This window comes from Myotis nattereri (assembly GCF_964212035.1).
Source record: "Myotis nattereri genome assembly, chromosome: 17".
In the NCBI taxonomy this organism is placed as follows: domain Eukaryota; kingdom Metazoa; phylum Chordata; class Mammalia; order Chiroptera; family Vespertilionidae; genus Myotis; species Myotis nattereri.
The window spans coordinates 25,820,260-25,841,170 of NC_138092.1; the positions used below are offsets into that span (position 1 = coordinate 25,820,260).

The following is a 20,911-nucleotide window of genomic DNA, read 5'->3' on the forward strand; positions in this document are numbered from 1 at the left end:
CCACCCCCCCCAGCCCCAAGCGATGGCATGGTGATTCTGCAACACAGCTTTCCTAATCACTCAGTTCTGTGAAGATGCCAGTGCCCTGGGGGTCTTCCTGCCCTGCTCCCCGGACCATCTCATTGTGTGTCTGGCATTAGCCATGCCAGAGCCCGGGTTAATATGTACACCCTGCAACTCATTAGCTGCACATTAGCATGAGAGCCAAGAGCCAGCATGAGGGATGCAACAATATGCTGGGGCTTGAGGAGAGCCTCAGCGGAATCCCATCCTATGCAGAGGTCAGCAGCCTGGCGTCAGCCCCACAGCACATGTGGAGCCCCTTGCACTCACAGTGGCCACTGGGGCAAGATGACAAGTACGGGGCCTCATTAAAAACTGAGGGGGGCAAAATCCCTTGGCAGGACCCCGTGGGCTTCATACCTTTCATTCACATGAAGAATGTATTGGGTTTATCACCAAAATAAGAGAAAGTGGAACATCCAAGTGGCATTATCATATTTCCAGGGATCTGAGCAGAAGTTTAAGCATGTATTGTTAAATTCAAATGTTCTTGTTTAGCCCCTAAATAACACAAGCTGGTTTAAATCTAATGAAGGTAAAAGGATTATCGCATGTATTTCCCCTTCCTTCCTTCCTTCCTTCCTTCCTTCCTTCCTTCCTTCCTTCCTTCCTTATCCCTTCCTCCTTCCTGTTTTTTCGTTCCTTCTCACCAATTTCTTTCTTAACTGAATGTAATAATAAATAGCCCTTGAAAAACTAACTCTTCACCCCAGAGCAGAGCCTCTCAAATCCTCCTCAGGAATGCCTTCTTTGGCTCACAAAGGCTGCTCACATACCTCCCATCTCCTTTTCTTGGAGGACAACAACCCCTAGTGAGAGAGGAAAAGTGTATTAGGAAAGAAAGGCTTCCTCTGACTGCCAGGTCTGTCATAGTTCAACGTACTTATTTAATAGGCCATTATGGGTAGGACTGCCATGCTATTACTAACAGTTTCTCTTTTATTTACGGGTAAAACAATGAGGTCAGAGACTACCAGCTGTTAGTGATTTTAGAGATGATGACCCGACCCATCATGGGTACTTAAAATTTGCTTGCTTTTTATAGGACTGGTTTGAATAGGGGAAAAAAAAAATACCGCCGTGTTTAAAATAACAGAGCATGCAGTGCTCACATTTTCATAAAACTACTTAAAAACAAAAGGTCAAACTAATCATACCCACACTGAGGATCAGCCGTCTTGTCAGCACAATTCAAAGAGTAGTTTTTATTCTCAATGATCGCACCTTTTTTTTTTTTTTTTGGCAAAATCCCAGTAAGCACTTTGCACCGTGACAACCATGAGGCATGCAGGACACCTCTGCTGGTGCCTGTGTTCTGCCTGAAGTGGGATGTAGCTCTTGCAGAACAGGTGGCCCTCCCCTTTCAACTGGGCACACAACCTGTGCCTACGCACGTGCTCACTCATCAAGAGAACAGGACTCAGCTGGGCTCTGGGAGTTCAACGGTGTAGAATCAGTGTGTTCTCCGGAGTGCTAAAGGACATAATGCCTATGAAACCACTCTATAAAGCACTAAGCAAATATTTCATTGTTGCTATGGTCTGAATGGTTGTTACCCCCAATTCATATGTTGAAAATCTAATGCCCAAAGGGATGGTATTAGGAGGTGGGGCCTTTGGGAGGTGATTAGAATGTGAGGGCAGAACCCACATGAATGTAATCAGTGGTCTTATAAAGGAGATCCTATAAAGCTCTCTCTCGCTTTCCCCCGCGTGAGGACACAGCAAGAAGTCCACAGTCCTGAAGACAGCCCTCACCCGAGCATGCTGGCACCCTGACCTTGGACTTCCAGCCTCCAGAACTGTGAGAAAACCATTTCTGTTATTAATACATTTCTGCGGTATTTTCTTAGAGCAGCCCAAACTGATCAAGACAATTGTTTATTATAACTTGTGTAGTTCTTTGAGTTGGGATATCAAAGAAGAACATTTTTGTGGAAGAGAGATTAGACTGTTCACTTATAAACTGACTTTGGTACAATACATAAAGTTCTAGTAGACTATAGTTCATAAGAAGCAATATGCTTCAGGTCTCTAAGATAGTCCTGAGCTCACAGACTGATATATACTGGGCTAAGATAGACCGAATATGTAAAACTCACTAGAACTAATAGTAAAGTAGAATAGAGCACCTTGCCCAGTGGGAAGCACTCAAAAAATGTTGAATTGTTTTCCATGAAGAATTTATGGCATTAAAAAAGTTTTTTTAAGGCATTCACCTTCCTCCCGCAGTTTGGATGTGGCGCCCCTAGTGGTCAGCCTTAGTTGGCACAACAGCATGCCCAAATACTCTGAGGCTCAAAATTCACCTCCAGGTACCTAGCTCTGAGAGGCTGGAGTTATTGTCTACAGCGGGTGTAGGATGCTGAGCTGAGCCAATCAGGGTGAAAGTGAAAAATAGAATGCGGTTGGACCAAGGGGGATGCCCATGTGACTCTAAAGTTGATTTTCATACATTGCTTAGAAATTGTCTTGGAAGGCAATTCTAAAAATGCAATACAGCAGCATCTGAGTGAAGGTACAATTGCCTAAGGGGGTTGCTAAGAAAGGCAGTATCACCTGAAAATAGATATATTGTGTGTTCTAGCCACCCAAGATGAATGGCTGGTCTTAAATGAGGTCATGCATTTGGCGCCTAAACCTTTGCACATGCTATTCCTGATACCTGATTTTTTTCTACCTGATGTTTAAGATTCAGCTTAATACCTTTCTTACCCTCATAGGCCAAGTTAGCTGATTCCTTCCTATGAGCTTTTATAGGATTTTATAGAGAAATTATAGCATGGGTGGATCTATATTTGAAATTCTTAGTTTCCGTGTCTGTCTTCTCCGTTTGTTAGTGAATTCCTTGAGAATATCTTGGTATTTCTGGTCCACTGCATTGCCCATTATAAATAATTAATCTAAAATCACTTCCCTAGTTAGTCCCTTACATCAACATCTCTCATTCCCTTTCTAGCACTACTCACTATCTGAATTTTGTGTTTCTCTTTATATTATCCATCTCCCCTGCTAAAATGTCAGCTCCAATGCAGCAAGGAACCTGTCTGGCTGCTCACTGTCATATCCCCAGTACTTAAACCTGCCTGGCATGTTGTATGACTCAGCAGTCCTTCACTGACTGAGTGAAGGAATTATAGGTGCTCAATAAAGTTTCTTAAATGAACAAGCCAATAACCAACCATACATTTGTTGTTTAAAAATCACTTGATTATTTATAATAAAAAAGACATGCAACCCCTAAAAGATGATGGAAAAGTAAAAAAACAAATTTTCTGTGACAGTTCTATTCTGAACTTATGGCTATTGAGTTCTGGATAAAACTACCTTTCAACCTAGTTTTAGTCAATCTAAAACCTTGAAGCTTGAAACGGAGGAAAAACAATGTGGGAATGGATCAAATGATGAAATAACACGTACCAGGTGAAGTTGACTCCTACACTTTAAGTCCCACTTTCTCAGAATAATATCAGGGTCTAGGGTGAAGCTTCCAGAAACTTGAATGCCTCCCAGCTATTATTAAGGTCCTTGTTTGTTACAAGAAAAGTTTAAACATAAAATGGAGAAAACAACAAAATACAAGTCTATGGGTTGGTTTCTACAAAATTATCATGAATCCTAAATTCCTACTTATTCCTTCAACGTCTAATCTCAGTGAAATGGAAAATAAAAATCTTGAGTATATTATTTTATGCCTTTGCTTAAAATTCATGTTTATACATTTAGTTACAATTACTTTACTTAATCAAGTTTATATAAACTTTAAAGAGATGTTTTTAATAAGTTATAGTTGATTAAATATGGAATTACTTCTACAAGTTTAATAAGGTTTTAGTTAAAATTATACATCTATGTGAATTGTACATATATGTACTGTTTATAATGAGATTTTATTTACATAACTTCGACTTACAACATCTTTCCAGGCATCACATAATATGCTACTTTATTTAAGGACTTTTGCTGTGAAATTAAGCAATGGATAACATATGATCTACTTAAATCTTTCCACTTTTTTAAAAAAGTTACTGTATAGTTGTCATACAACATTATATTAGTTTCAGATATAAAGCAGTGATTCAACATTTGCATGCCTTATGAAATGATCATCATGGTAAGTTTAGTCCCCATACAGAGTTATTAAAATATTTTTGACTGAATTCTCTATGCTATACTTTATATACCATGACTGTTTTTATAAGTGGCAGTTTGTACTTCTTAATCCCCTTCACCTATTTTGAGAGTTCCCCACCCCTTGCCCACTGGTAATCATTATTTATTCTCTGTGTTTATGAGTCAGTTTCTGTTTTGTTTGTTCGTTTATTTTCTTATTATTTTTTAGATTCCATGCGTAAGTATTTGTCTTTCTCTGTCTTATTTCTCTTAGTATAATACTCTCTAGGTCCATCCATGTTGTCACAAATGGCAATAGTTCATTCTTTTTTATGGCTTAATAATATTCTGTTGTGTATATGTATCGATGGACATTTAGAACGCTTCCATATCTTAGCTATTGTAAATAATGCTGCAATAAACATAGGGCTGTATATGTTCTATATTTCTTAAGATACATACTGAGAAATGGAATTGCTAAATTGTATGGTAGTTCATTTTAATTTTTTGAAGAACCTCCTCAAACCTACCATTTCCCATAATGTTGCATCAATTTACACTCCCACCAACAGTGTACAAAAGTACCCTTTTTCCACATCCTTGCCAACACTTGTTATTTACTCATTTTTAAATAATAACCTTTCTGTCAGGTGTGAGGAGATATCTCATTGTGGTTTTAATTTGCATGATTAGTGACATTGGGCATCTTTTCGTGTGTCTGTTGTTGGCCATCTGGATGTCTTCTTCGGAAAACCATCTTCAGGGCCTCTGCCCATTTTTTAAATCAAATTATTTATTTTTTGATATTGAGTTGTAATAGTGCTTTATATATTTTGGATATTTACCCCTGGACCAGTTATTTTCAAACTGTTCCATCTCATGGCACACATAAGTTAATTATTAAAATTCTGCAGCACTCCAAAAATATATTTTGTGCAGATTTGACTGATTTACAAAATAATAATAATTATTATTATGGACTATTCCTTTTTGGTCCAAAGTGACTTTAAAACAAAATCAGGTGCTTATACTTGTATATAAGGATTTCTGGTACCAAGAATTAACCAGATGCTACCTTATTATGTGGTATGACCAATAAGTTGTATCTCTAGTATATGACCTATGTATTTACGGTTCAAGACAGGGTATTCACACTGGATGGCTTTTGTTGTGTTGGCTGTTGTTCTTTTTTTATTTGACAATCTAAGGGAAAAGAGGTCAGTGCCCCTACCTAAACATTCATGTATTGCATGTGTTAAAAACTCTTGCGGCGTTTCGGTTGAAAATTGCTGACTGACTGCTATTGACTGCAGAGCGTCTTGGTGTGTGTTGTGTGTCTGTGTCGGGAGATCTGGGTATACAGAAGTTAATGTTCATCTGAAGTTCTTGGGAAGCACAGACATGCCTACCTGCTCCATCATCACCGATGGAGTCGCCCGACACACTTTTTCCCAATGCCTCTGACAAGAATCCAATTTGGGTGATTTAGATTTCTTCTTTTTTTCATTCCCATTAGTGGAGGTGCAGTTGAGCAGAGAGAAGCCCTGCCAGTAGACAACAAACTAGGGAAAAGGAGTTATAGTAAAGAGTCTAGGAAACCCAACTAAGAAGAATCAGACAAGTCATAATTTATACAAGATTTAGTCTGTCTGTATGGAGAGCAGAGAATGAGAGAACACACAGCGAGGAGTGGGGAGGTAGAGAGGTGAGAGAGGTAGGAGAGAGGTAAGTGAACTATACAGCCACATGTTTTGGAACCATAATTAAGTTGTTTGGCAAATAAGTGCAATAATAAGTATTGCCAGTGCTATTTTAGAAGTCTTTCCGGAAAGTAGGAAAATGTCAGTTTTACTTAGGGAAACAGGGACCTTAGCCAATGGGTCATTATAACCAGGAACCAACTCCAATCCCAACTTTTTCCTCTTACTGATGCTCCCAAGGATTCACTCTTTACTAATTCTCTCTTCTTAGTTTCCTAGAGATCTCTTCCACTCTTTGACTCTCCCTCTCTACACAGTACTCCCAATACCTATCCCTAACTTTGTTCTCAGCAGAGTTCTAGACCAGTAGTCCACCAGTTTCCCAGTGGTGAAACAGAAATGAAAGGATCATATATTTGCATAATTCTAAATAGTTCTTATAATGCTTTACTAGGGGCCTGGTGCACAAAATTGGTGCACAGGGGGTGGGTCCCTCAGCCCGACCTGCGCCTCTCCAATCTGGGAGCCCTCAGGGGAGCCCTCTCCAATCCAGGAGTTTCTGTCTGTCTTTGCAATCATATGAGCGAATTGTCTGAGACCCCAACCCAGTTTGGTTTGGTGCTCACAGAATAACAGAGGTCTTTTTTTTTTTCTTTGCTCCATTGGTGGAGATTTCCTAGTAGTTGCAGGATATCTTCCTTTTAATTTTTCCTCGACACTCTGACTTTACTTATGTCTCTCACCTTTGCTTTCCCTCCCTCCCCCGCCCACAATAGTAACTTGCTCCAGACTCACTTTGCTTTAGTCTAGTGCAGCCGTGGGCAAACTATGGCCCGCGGGGCGGATCCGGCCGTTTGAAATGAATAAAACTAAAAAAAAAAAAAAGACCGTACCCTTTTATGTAATGATGTTTACTTTGAATTTATATTAGTTCATACAAACACTCCATCCATGCTTTTGTTCCAGCCCTCCGGTCCAGTTTAAGAGCCCATTGTGGCCCTCGAGTCAAAAAGTTTGCCCACCCCTGGAGTGTATAGGAGATCCTGCAACGCATCTGCCACCAGAACTATGATTCCCAGCATTCCTGGTGCTCCCTGTGCTCTGGGCTTCTGCTTCTGGTCCAGGGGCTGCCACCAGAACTATAATTCCCAGAATTCCTGGTCCTCCCTGCGCTCTTGGTTTCTGCTTCCAGTCCAGGGGCTGCAGAAACCAAAAGGCTGGGAATTCCAGCTACCCCCAGGATGGGCTGACAGGACTGGACATTCCAGTGGCATCCCCAGGACCCTGGCCGCTTGGCGCCAGCGCACGTGCACTGGCCACGTGCCTGCCATCTTTGTCGGGTTAATTTGCATACTCACTCCTGATTGGCTGTGGGTGTTGCGAATGGATGGTGAATTTATATATTTGTCTATTATTCGTATAGATGAGCATAGTTAGGTGCACCTCGGTACAGTGCACTATGCCCTGGAGATCACAGACATGAGTTTTAGTCTCATACCTAATGTAAACTAGGTATGGTCAAGTGACATAAAGCTGCCAATTCATATTTTATTGTTTTTCTTTTTCTGTATATTCTAGTTTAAAGCTCTTATAGCAATCTATGGTACTTAATGCTCATGGAATAAGTGAGACATGTATCTGAGCTGTGTTACTGGGGCAACAAAGCAACTAGCAACAGAGCAACTGGGCTTAGAAGCCACATTTTCTGATTTCTAATCTAGTGTTCTTTTCATGAAAAAGAATGATAACTTGATTAAAAATAAAGAACAGCCACTCAAAGTCCATTGCACCTGCCCTGCATCTGACTCAAATTGAGACATTTGACATTTCCAAGTAAGGATCCCTGAGCTGCACCAAGTTCATGGTCTGAGAGTTCTTATGTGAAAGGATGATTGCTTAGAACAAAGAAATGAGTGTCAGGTGCCTGGACCTGACCACTCTGAACACATAATGTAAAACTGTAATCTATTCCCAGAAAATGTGTTGCAGTGTCTACAAGTTCTGGTTGACACCACTGGCCCACTGAGTCATTCATTAGACAAACTTAGACTGCCCACCTACTATTTCCCAGACACTGCCTAGGCACTGGGGCTATAGACCTAAATCATCTCTTTTCTCTGGAAGGTTAACCTGCATGTTAAAACGGATCAAGGAATATTTTGGGGCCTCTCCAAACTCTTTAGAAAGGGATGTGAGTAGGAGTAATTCTGAGAGTTCTGCTTGACCTCTATGGCTCCATGAAGAACCCCACTTCTATCTCAACACAGACCATATATAAATATGGATGTTCTTAACTCATATTCTAGAACTCTAGATACACCTATATTTCTTTCCCTAATTCTCAATCAAATCAATATAAAGAATTTCAAATTTACTCACTTGATAAACCAGGGAATTGATTTGGTTTGTAGGACTTGAAAATACCAACTTGAAGGAGTTTCAAGATGGAAAACTGAAATGTGTTACTTTGCATGGCATTTGTAATATGGCAACCTAGTCCTGTTAGAGTAAAAGGTCCAAGCCAAAATTGTAACAATGCAAAGAGAATTTCAAAGCCTTAAAAAATAATTAGTCCATGGTGTGAGGGAGGAAGGAGTAAGTACCAGGGTGAGGTACTAAAATTTGAATACAGTTGTCACTTAAAGTAAACTTGTAGGTAGTGGTTGTAACCATGTGCACGTCACAGAGATATCTTTGTCCTTCTGCCACTTAAAGTCCCATGACATCTGCTGGAATTACCCTCCCCCGATGTAAACACACCAGTAATTTTAGTAGATATTGTTGGTCCTCTGCCAAAATTCCCTGTACTAGGTGGGTGCATCCAACCCTTACCTCATGTGGATATTGACTGATCACAGGTTAACCCTTCTCCTTCTCTAAAGAATTGCCCTTGGCTGATGGGAGTGGTCCACAGCTAATGGCTGACTTACGGGGGCACCAAATGCTGACCGCCTTGGCTTGAGGTTGGCGAGCTCTGTGCTGCCATCCACAGGCTGAGCTCCTTGTGGGATTGGGCTGAGGCTAGATTTTAGCTGATACCACATCTATGCCTAGTGGCCTCCCTGTCTATGCTGCTATGCTGCTTCTCTCACTTCCTTACAGGTTTCTCCTAAGAGTTGCTGGGTTAATCCAATCAAGAGGCCATTAGACTGAGGCGGGTCTGATGTCATGGCAGCTGACAATTCTAAGTCTATAAATGCGATAAGGTTACAAAATCAAAACCAAGGACAACCCACCATAAACAGCTGATTAGGCTTTAAGCTATAACCAATCAATACTTTCCTAACTTTGCTTCTGCATTTTTTCTATTTGAGCTCCTGTCCATGCTAACTTCCTGTTTAGTGCTACCCAATTGGAGTCCATTTTGCCCAAACTCAAGATTTTCAATATGCCTCAGTTTATCTGTTAAAAGAGTCCTCCCTGAGAAGCCCCCCATCTCAGACTGGGACTCTAAAGACTTCAAATATATTCATCAATGGATTATCTATCTCATAAAGGAAGGACAATCTATAATGACCGATAAGATAAAGTTTAGCAAAGTCTGCTAGCCATACAACCAGGCACAGAGAATTTTTTATCTCAGGTCCTACAATCTTCTCCAAAGAAACTGAATCAGGCCCATTTGTAAATGGGAATCCGCTTACAATAACAAAATGTACGTGTCCCTGTCTCTCTTCCATGGGCAGCTCTGACGTTTCCACCTTAGTGAGAATGACTCACATAACTAAATTGCACTGTGAAGTCATGTAAAAAAAATGGGCATATTTTCGTGTTTTCATTATGGCTGCTGCTGCCAACTACCCACCCATCCATCCCAATGTTAAGTCCCAGTTTTTACTGGAGAGACTGCAAGATGGGGGAATCTGAATTATATTCACATTGGTGCATTTACTTTAAACACTTAGCAGAAAGATAAGCAAACTGCTGCCAGGTTTTCCTGGGTCTTGCCCCATCTCAGAGGTGACACACTCAGGAACTTGATGACTGCCTTTTAAAGCCACACAGCAGACTTATTAGCACTTAATTGCATTAACAGCCTGTGTTTCCCAGCAGAGCAAAGAGTCTTGATTTAGGGATGATGCAATTCAGGGTAGCCTGGACAGTGGTTCTATTTCCGTTTATCAGGTGGGAGTTCCCTCAGCTCAGAGACTATTTTCTTCCTGGAAGAAGTGGTGGGGATTTCCTACTTGGGTGATTTGTAGGCAGATGGTGGAGCTGATATATTTGGAGGCTCCAGAAATATCGTTCCATTAATTACACTGCCAAGGTCTTGATTACCAGCAGCCTGTTTTACTCAGGCCAGGGCTACTTTACATTTACACTTGGGACTCTTCTGCTGCAGGTGGGCAATGTAGCCAGAGTATGAAATTACTGGGTTGGTTATATTTAGCTGGAATTCTTTTGGGATAAATAAATTGCTATTACTGGGTCTAAAATTCATAATAGTCTAGTGAATTATGTGAGAATACAGAAAATAGATACATGGATATAAATAGATATGTTGATAGATATATATGTTAATAGAGACGGTTGAATAGAGATAAATATAGATATGCATGATGAATGAATGGATACATAGATATGGATGGTAAGATAAATGAATGGGCAGATATAGGAAAAGATATATACATAGATGAAGAGAGAAAGAGAGTAAGAGAAAGAAGAGAGAGAGAGAGAGAGAGAGAGAGAGAGAGAGAGAGAGAGAGGGGGGGGGGGGAGAGTGAATAGATAGACAAGAGATAAAGAGAGAGGTAGAGGTAGCAGTCCTGCCTTTGCACAGTAGTGCTGGACAATAAAAATGATGGTGCAAGCTGAAACCATACTATGTCATCTTAACAATCAGTGGGAGAAATTAATCTTGTTCTGTGGCCTTTGAAAATGTTTATTAAAACATTAAAATTGCTTTACTGTCAGTTATCAATGCATAGGAAAGTGAAAGAGTAACACTAATGTTTATTTAGTACTATAATCTATAATTTAAAATGTTAAAAAGGTGGAGAATTAAACTGCCTTATTTCCTTGAACAAACCTTCTCAAGCATAGCCTGAACTGTGCTGGTCGCCTGCTCCTCATAACTTACGCTACAGAGCGAGCATCTTTTCTAGGCCTGGGAAAGTTGTCATCCTCCTTTCTAAGTTTGCATCAGCAAGCAACAGTTTCTACTCTGTACTTTCAATGATGTAAAATATCTCTAAGAGGTCCTTTCATGTGATGTTTTCCATGGGCATCACTTCTTCTGGAACATCTTCATCCTTCCCTCTTCATCTATGTTTAGAAGTTGCCCTTCATCACGTTCTGCAGGCTATATATTAGGAGGCTCTTGAAGAGTATCAGTGTCAACATTCCCATGATCAGCTCTTTCTTCTATAATTCCAGATACATTGTATTTGAACTTCACTTCCAGAGTTATAGCACTTTCCATTTTTTGTTACATTTCATCTTTCTTGGACAGTTCCCTGTCTCTATCATCCATTTTTGTACAATGCCATATAGATTTATCCATTGGAGACAGAAGGAAATACAACCACTCACTTTGCTGTCTGTCTATAAATTGATTAACAGACACACAGTGACAAACCAGAGACAGGCTTTGAAAGAAGTGATCTGACTGGCCACTGTTCAGAATGTCCATCTGCTATTTACATAGTGAGGTATGGACTCGGGCTTGCAGCAAAGTTTTTACTTTATGAAATTTAATCACAGTTAATATATCATGGTAAATGTAATCAGAACCATGTTGTTAAGAGACTGGTGTTATCTAATTAAAACATAGAAACATGCAAAATATGGCCAACTGTGTATGTGGTGTGTGTGTGTGTGTGTGTGCGTGTGCGTGCGTGGAGGCATGTGTGTTTATTATCTAGTCTTCCCCTAACCTATGTTATTGAAGATGATTTCAGTCTTTGTAGGACCTGTTCTTTGGGCTTCACAATATAAAATAAATGTGGAGGATTGTTGTGGGGGATATGGAGGGATGGATCTAGCCAGAGGTTCAATTGATTGGCATAGTCAATAATAGGCCGAAGAACAGAGGAGAGGAACTCTTCTTGATTTGTGTCATGGGAGGAAGGAGAGCAGTTGAAGATTGTAATGGGTGTGGATAGAAGAGTAAATATTTTAGTAAAAGATTTTTAGACACTGTCAGTGCTGGTGTGTAAATTCCGCCCGCTGTAGACTAAATGCTTGTGTCCCACCAAAATTCATATGTTGAAGCTCCAATGTGATGGTATTTGGAGGTGGGACCTTTGGGAGGTAATTAGGCCATAAAGGTAGAGCCCACACCATGGGGTTAGTGTTCTTATAAGAACAGGGGGAGAGCTGGCCCTTTCTCTCTGCCATGTGAGGACACCACGAGAAGAAGGCTCTCTGTGAACCAGGAAGAGGGCTTCCACCAGCACCTCACCACCCTGGCAACTCAATCTGATATCCAGCCCCCAGACCTGGGAGAAATACATTTCTGTGCAAGCCACCCAGTCTATGGTGTTATACTAGCCCCAACTGGTGAACACACCCCTTATTTCCATAAAGGATTTTGAGTGTTTCTGATAGGTCTCTTAGCTCTGAAACTATGATCCTGTTCCAACACTGGATTCTGGGGCCCCTCACTCGTAGGGCCACATAATCCCTGGGCTCCTCACCTTAGTGGAACATTCTGGGCTTGGGAGTTCGAAAGAAGGGCTCAAACTCTGGTTCAGCCACTTGCTAGAGGAGTGATGTTAGCAAAGTAACTCGATTTCTCCAAGCTTACCTCATAGGTCAGAGATGATTACGGCACATGGCCTGAAACAGACCAGGCACATCATAAATACTAATTACCAGCTTCCTTTCCTCCAAGAATATCCTCGTAGGCACAGTGATATAAATGCTCTCCTTTGAAAGAATCTGAAGTAGATATGAGGAAAGCTGAGAACTGAACTTGCATCTCAGAGCTTCCAACTGGTTTTTATTGTTTTGTGGTGTTGTGCTTTTACTCTGACAAGAAATAGTTTGCAAGTTGAGATAACAAGGTTAAGCAAAGGCAATGCCTGATGAACCAAGCACAAACCAATCCAGCAATTCTGCCATGTCCCTGTTTATTATTTTTCTAGGTAGCAAGAGAGTCAGGGCTTCATTTATCTTTCTTTTTTCTGTACCCAGACAGTTTAAACAACTTAATGGTAACTGTAAAAAGATTAAATTAAGGACAATGATAAAAAGTGTATTTGAGACATGCTGTATTTAATAATTCAGGGTAGGGATTACAGATCAGGGATGTTAATGGGGAAGACTTTATATTGGGCACCTGGCCCTTCTATAGTGAAGGCACTGACAGGAGAAAGCAGTACAGGCCACATCACTGTGTGTAGTTGACAGAACCAGGAAGTCAAAGACAGGAATATGGCCTCAGTTCAAAGGCCACTAGCCCAACACTGACCTTGATACGTAGGGAGTGCAGGGAATGGCTACTAGAGTTCAAGGAAAGAATAAAACATTGGCAGTGAATGAGCTCCAGGAAATTCTTTTGAGTTAAAGAAAAGGAATAATGATATCACAGCATGGTCCCTCTCTCTAATTATTTCTGTATTTTTATTTAGAGTGTAACTTTAGATAAAGTGCCTTCATCCTCTGGGCCCAGATTCCTTCTTTATAGAGAGAAGAGGTTGGGTTAAGTCACTGCCTTAGTTCAGGTTGCTATAGCAGATTACCATAGACTGGGTGGCTTAAACAACAAACATTTATTTCTCACAATTTTGGAGGCTTGAAGTCTAACATGGATTCTTGTGAGGGCCCTCTTCCTGGTTTGTAGAAAGCTATCCTCTTGTTGTATCCTTATATGGTGGACAGAGAGCGCTCTGGTCTCTTCATTCCCTATAAGGGCACCAATCCCATTATGGGCACTCTACTCTTACGACTTCATCTAAATCTAATTACCTCCCAAAGACCTCACCTCTAAATACCATCACATTAAGGATTAGGACTTCAACATGTGGGTCTTGGGGGACACGAACACTCCACCGATAGCAATCACCCCTAAGTTTCCTTCTCTCTGCTTTTGCATATGAAGGTTCCCTACTGGCCACCAAATCAAAATCAAACCATCTGTCCAGCTTTCAAAATCTTCCATAAGTGGATGTCATCCAAGATGCTAGACTTGTTTGTCACCTTCCTCCTGAATGAACCATCACCTCCCTTTAGACAAGTCTATGACTTAAGAACTAGCCATTTTGCGGGAGCCATTCTTCCAGTCCCCAGACCATCTCACAGAGAAGAATAATGCTAATAAAAAGTTTCCCCCTGTGTAGTATAGATGAGGTTTTAGGATTTGTACTTAATAGGATTTCAAAAGAAGTTGTTGTTTCATATCATTTTAGTTCATGTAAATGCCAGTTCTAAAAGCTCAAAATTAAATATAATATGTACAAATCTTATTCCAGAGCTACTGTCATTAATCTATAAAATCAAAGGTTAACAGTATAGTAAAAGACAAAGGACATCAACTTACGGTAAACTGCAGCTGAAGTATAGGATCATACTTTATATTTTTTCTAAATACCAAGCAAATTTGCTGATAGTTGTGATAATATAAGAAAGTCACAGTATTGAGGGTTTGCCATTCATTGTAACATTTTGCTAAAAAACACTCATATGTCTCCACACTAGGATTCAGTATTAAATGTTTATTCAGAAAAAAATTCTAGTTTGAGTTGGTTCCCGCAGACTTGATCTGTGGTAACTGAGAAGTTTTGAAGATGAAGGCAATAAAAGATAGTCTTGCTTCTGATAACTGTCTGTGATAAGTTATTATTTCTTTTATGGATACAATGCATAATACAATTTAAAGAAACATTTAGTAATGATTAACTGAAATGATAGCAAAAGAAAAGAAATATTCTAAGAACAGGAAGAGCTTTTTATGCACCTTTATTACTGCACCATGGAAATGCCAAATAATGTCTCGACTGATAATTTGGAATGAGCAAAAGGAATAACAGATCATTTATAAGTGAGAAAATGGAACCTAAGGACAAATTTTCAATATCATTAATATTGACCCAACACAATTTTCAACTATCCAAACAGTAATGATTTTAAATGTATTTTACACTGAAAGAGATGAAAGAAAAAGATCTTTGAGAGTTAAGACCACCTCAGTTACTTAGAAGGTGGTTTAAGGAAAAGTGTGTGTTCTGGACAACCACCTTTGGCCCCCAAATCCAGGCTCTCCCCCTTCCCACCCTGCTCTGTGCCCTCTGAGCTGACCTTAACAGTACATCAATGGAGCCCCGTGCCTCTGGCTTCCAATCAGCTTCAGCCAGTGGGAGATACCAGTGAAAGATCAGTGGGCAGGGGTTGGCAGAATGCTGTTTCTCTCACAAAGACCACAGTTCTTAGTGGGTGATCCTTTTCTATAGCTATTTAATTCTTGTTGGTTTCAGGTAACTGCTCCTTTTCCTGGCCATTTCAGGGTAAAGGGTGGTAGTGACCTCTTGCTATTGTTAGCTCTGGGGTACTTCTCCATCTTTTACTGGTTCCCCTTACCTTGGCCACACCTTATAAGTTATTCCTGCAATAAGTCTTTTCCAATCATCCCTTTTGAGTTTGTCATTCAACTTCTGCCAGAATTCTGAAACATAAGGTACATTTCCAAGGACTCAAGACTTTAAACAAGGTAGAACATTTTTCTTTCCAATCAACTCCTGGCCTTTTTCTTCTGTAGTGAATGTCTGTTGCTTTTGCTTTCCCAGAATCGGTTTAGTCCTTTCCTTGCACAGCAGCCTCATTTTCCATGAGCGAATCGCCTCTCCTCATCTCTCAGTACACAGGCTTGGATGAGGCTGATCTCAGCCCCAACCCAGGGCTGATCATACAATTTAAGTCAGTCCAATTAGGCTTATAATAGGGACTTCTGTTGGAACTATGGGGGCAAAGAGGCCTCTATTTACTTGCGATAGCCAACTGTGAGGAAAAACACAATCTGGAACGGTCAGGCCAAGGAAGAGGGCAGGCCCGAGTATAAACCAACAAAGTAGAAAAGGGTGCAAAGAGATGGAGGGGAGAGCCTATTATTATAGGAACCCCTGGATCCGACCATGCCTGACACTTACCCGTAGACATTGTAAATATAATGCTCAAGCTGAGTTGAGCTTTCTGTCACTTGACAATGAAAGATCCCTAACAGGCCTTCTTTAATGAAAACACACATATTTGAAGAGAGTACAAAGTGGAGAGGGCTATAGACTGTGACTTCTAAAATGACATCATCCAGATGGGTAATGTCGTCTTCCTCAATAACCTTGACATTAAAAGTCACGAGAGGCTATTGACCCAATATAATTTTCAACTATCCAAACAGTAATTATTTTAAATGTATTTTACATTGAAAGAGATGAAAGAAAGAGATCTTTGAAAGTTGAGACCACCTCAGTTACTTAGAAGGTAGTCTAAGGAGAAATGTGTGGTTTCTGTTTATTATGATTTCAGAGCTCCTACCACCTGCACTGTCCCTTTAGTCCTTTGAAACCTGTGAGAGATGGGACAATACCAAACCAAACAGTTCACTGAGTGTTGAACTGTGTGGCTGAGCCCCACGCATGAACGGGTACAAACAAAGAACAATGGTGGAAAACAGCCGAACTCTGTGTTCAAGTATTATTTTCAAGTGCCATTTGACTGGGCCTTCTCAGATGACATGGTTCCCTGGCAAGAAAGCTGTTATTGTGACAACCATTATTCCCATTTACCGCCTATTAGAATGTGAGTCACTGGGAGGTCAGGCTGTCCTAAAAGCTCAGTGTTCCTGAGCACCCAAGGTCAAGTTCAAGGGACAGCAATCAGGTATAGGGACAATGGCAAAGGCTCAATCCTTTGAAATGAACAGAAGGGCTAACTCCCAGGAGATCACCGCAAAGTGAGTTTTACTATCTTCCACATATCACATAGCTTGGGAAAAGAAATCAGAGTGACAGCGTTAACATGGCCCCAGGTCCTTCCCACAGCTGCTCTACTCCCTAAGAACAGAGACCAACCCTTTGTTTATACACCCACCATTCCTGCCTAACACCATGCCTTGCACAAAATAGGTGCTCATAAGTGATGACTTTCAGGGTCTGCTGGCTTAGGAATACAGATAAAATATAAGATAATATATGAAAAGAGTCAGCATGCAGTTGCTGCTCAAAGACAACCTGGGTGATATTATTATTGCTATTATTTGTAAATGTATCTGCATTGTTGATAAGCAGGTTCAGCAGAACCCACACAAACCCTTTTAAGCAACAGTTTCAACTTCCTTACCTCCCAAGGCAACAGCTCTGTTGTGAGTTTATTTTCCCTGCCCTTCATGTGTAGATGTGAGAATCAACCTATCCTTCCATTTGCTCACTCATTCATCCATTCACCTGACCATATATTTATTGGAGTATATGTGGGAAATCAAAGTTGATTAAGACACAGACCCTGTAAAATGCAAATGCAAACCTGTTGTATACCAACATGAAATCTAAACAGACTGTGACTGAGAGAATCAGCCTATGGAATGGCAACGGATTTCAGTAGTTGCCACAAGTGCTGGGAACGCCTTGGGGGAAATGATGATGATGATGGGGCAAGCTGGGCGGGGGGGGGGGGAGGGGGGGCACCGGGGCACCGGGGAGGGGGAGTTGTCGGCATTTTCCTTACCTTTTCTGCAAGCCAGCCAAGGTGCCTGATCTCTCGGCTGCCAGCAATGCCTGTTTTCCCCAGCTGCTCTCTGACCTCGGCAATCACTCGGGTCAGCAGGTCACTGACGTTGGAGTGGATGGCACTGAACCAGGCCTGGGCAGTGGCTGAGTCCTTGCCCCTTAGGATCACCGTGTGCTTAGCATCTGGAGAGTGGATTTCAAGCTGCCTAGAGAAGCAAAGAGAGAAGGGTTAGAAGGTTTTCTGGCAGATTATGCTTCCTCCAATCCTGGGCCACAAAGTTGAATGAATTCTTTACTCTTACCTTTAGACTTGATCAGTTTCACATGGTTTATCATAATGGTCCCATCATTTATTTACTCACTCACTCATTCATCCACAAACATTTAGTGAGGACCCAGGCATTAATTAGTGCAGGTACTAGCCATCCAACCACCACATCACCTGAATTAAGGATGTCTGGTTTTCCTCTTATAGAGCTGATTGGCTGATTAGTAGTTTCATTTCAAGACTTCTAAACTATGAACTGATATTAATTTGCCTTACCTCTCAACCCACAGAGTATTTTTATCACACACTCATATCCTTGCTGCTGCTGGCAGAAAACAGATGGAAATATCTAGCCACATACTGAATCTACTGCTCAGAGTTAATTGTGAATATTTTAGAATCAATGATGATTAAACTTTGTATTCTTTAAGAATCCTGCCTGTGGCACATTTAACCACCACTAAATCCTCAGACATGTGTAATGAAGGATTGAGATGGCCTGGAAAGGGATAACAATGGGAAGATATATGCAATGAGAATGTTAACCTTTAAAGTCAAACACCAAAGCTTAAGCCAGAACTCCAACTAGTTCACATGAGATACAGAGTGAGAGACCTGAATAGTATAATTACGGTAAAAGGAGGAAACTCTATTCAGGTACTTTTTGTGTGTAACTGTTTATTTTGAAGTACTTGTAGATTAACATGGTGTAGCAAAAATAGTGTAAAGGTTTGGGTATACCCTTTCACCCAGTTTCTCAGATCATGGTTATATTTTATGTCACATGCTTGTATTTTATAATACAACTAGAGGCCCAGTGCATGAAATTTGTGCACTTGGGGGGTTCCTTAGCTCAACCTGTGCCCTCTCGCAGTCCATGAACCCTCAGGGGATGTCCGACTGCCAGAGGCAGGAGAGGCTCCCATCACCTCCACCGCTGCACTCATCAGCAATGAGCCCAGCTCAGGGCTTCTGGCTGAGCAGTGCTACCCCTGTGTGAGCACACTGACCACCAGGGGGCAGCTCCTGCATTGAGCATCTGCCCCCTGGTGGTCAGTGCGCATCATAGCGACCAGTCGTTCTGCCGTTTGATTGATTTGCATATTAGCCTTTTATTATATAGGATACCAGAGCCAGGAGACTGACCTGATAAAATCTAAGTGTATGGGTCTATGGTATTCTGTGATGTGCAGATTCTTGTAACCACCACCATGGTCAAGGAACAAGACTAGTTCATCACCACAAAGCTCTCCCTCCAGCGACAAGTGTTCCCCTCACTCCCACCATCCCAAACCCCTGGTAACCAGGAACCTGTTCTCCACATCTATAATTTTAGATAATTTCTGCAGAGAAAAAAATTTTATTCACCCATGTATATATGTCTTTTAATACCATTAATTCATTCATGTTTGCATTAGAAAGATACAGGGATTAGAAAATTTGACACTGGATGGAATGGTCCATTTATTAATTTCCTTTCATCCCTTAATAATTAGGCTGCCCCTCATTGAATATTTCTTATGTGCCAGGCAAAGTTTAAATATTTTATATTATGTAGCCTTCTGACTGACATTATTATTCCCATTTAACAGAAGGAAAAACTGTAATTTGGAGGGAGAGAGAAAGAAGTTGTTTACCCAAGGCCACACAGTTGGTGACATTGGTTAGGCTCAAAAGCTCCTGGATGAACTACTGTGTCACAGTGTCGCCTTTAGGCTGGAGGACCTCCAGTAGGAGAGCTGCCACTGTCCTCCACAGCTGTGAAGTCAGTACCAGCAAACGTGTCCCAACGTGTCCTACTTAGCTCCTGAGCTCCAAAATAACAATTCTGCAGATCACCTGAAAATCACAAGTCCCAAGTTACCTGGCCTCATTTACATTTGAAGCCAACCTTTTAGAGTGAGTAGACCGTCTTACTCATAAACTTAAAGGGGAGGAAAGGAATGGTGCAGAAAGTGAAATGTCTCTGGGGGCAGTTTTAGCAATAATTAGTCTTTTTTTGTTTTCTTGGTAAGAAATTTACAAAACAAGCCTCCTCATTGAGACCCTAAAAGCTGGATGTAATGAAATGGGATTCTTTAGGTGGCATTTGTCCTCATCTGAAGGAAAAGAAAGGCCATGGCTCCTAGGCACTTTTCAAAGGAATGGGCTGTTAATCTAGGCTGAGTTTTCCTTCCCTCCGGAAGTTCTTACTTGTTGGTCAGGTTGCACGGCCAAACACAAATGGATTCTCGAGAAGCAGTAATGGGAGCTCAACGTGCTTTTCAAATTATTCCATCAATATCTATTGTTCTAGAAATTTAAAACAGGCAAATATTTTTTTTACAATATTTTCTTTAGAAGACCTAGATTTGTTTGTGAAGAAATGATAGCTTGGGCCTGGCCAGAGAGGCTCAGTTGGTTGAGCATCATACTGTGCACTGAAGGGTTGCCGGTTCAATTCCTGGTCAGGGCACATATCTGGGTTGCGGGTTCAAGCCCCAGTTGGAGCATGCATGAAAGGCAACTGATTGATGTTTCTTTCACATCAATGTTTCTCTCTCTGTGTCCCCTTCTCTCTCTCTCTCTCTCTCTCTCTCTCTCTCTCTCTCTCTCTCTCTCTCTCTCTCTTCCCCTTCTCGCTCCCTTCCTCTCTCTTGGCATGTCCTCAGGTGAGGAATTAAAAAAAAAAAAAAAGATGGCTTGGGAAGCAGCCACTTCCCAGGTATCACCCACAGACACATACATAAACAACTGATGTGAGCAAAAAAGAAAAAAATATTTTCTTTGTTGGGTTGCCAGCGTACCCCTGGGGGAAAGCCAACTTGTAAACAGAGGTATAGTGAAGAGGAGGCCCAGGTTTTTGACAGCATTTATCATTACTATTATTTTTAAGGAAGATTTTAAGTATAACATAGACAAGTGCCCAAATTATCGTGTACAGCTCAAATGGATTTTTGCAAAGGGAACACCTTGGTGGAACCACCACTCAGATCAAGAACTAGAATGTTCCAAGCATCCCCGAAGGTCCCTTTACATTCCATTTCCAGTTGTTATGGCCCCAAATAAGCACTACTAGGATTTCTGTCACTGTGGATTACTTTTGTCTCGGGAAAAATGAATGAGATT

General features: G+C 41.0%; 1 protein-coding gene across 1 annotated transcript in view; it reads right to left on the bottom strand.

Moving 5' to 3' along the window:
* The window catches only part of SNTB1 (syntrophin beta 1), a gene marked incomplete at its 5' end in the record, with an annotated part of 193,436 nt that overhangs the window by 42,695 nt on the left and 129,830 nt on the right, over positions 1-20,911 (bottom strand). The window contains one exon of the mRNA XM_081111288.1: positions 17,534-17,741. Within this exon, the coding sequence (XP_080967414.1) occupies positions 17,534-17,741 (208 nt within the window). The remainder of the gene's footprint in view (positions 1-17,533; positions 17,742-20,911) is intronic.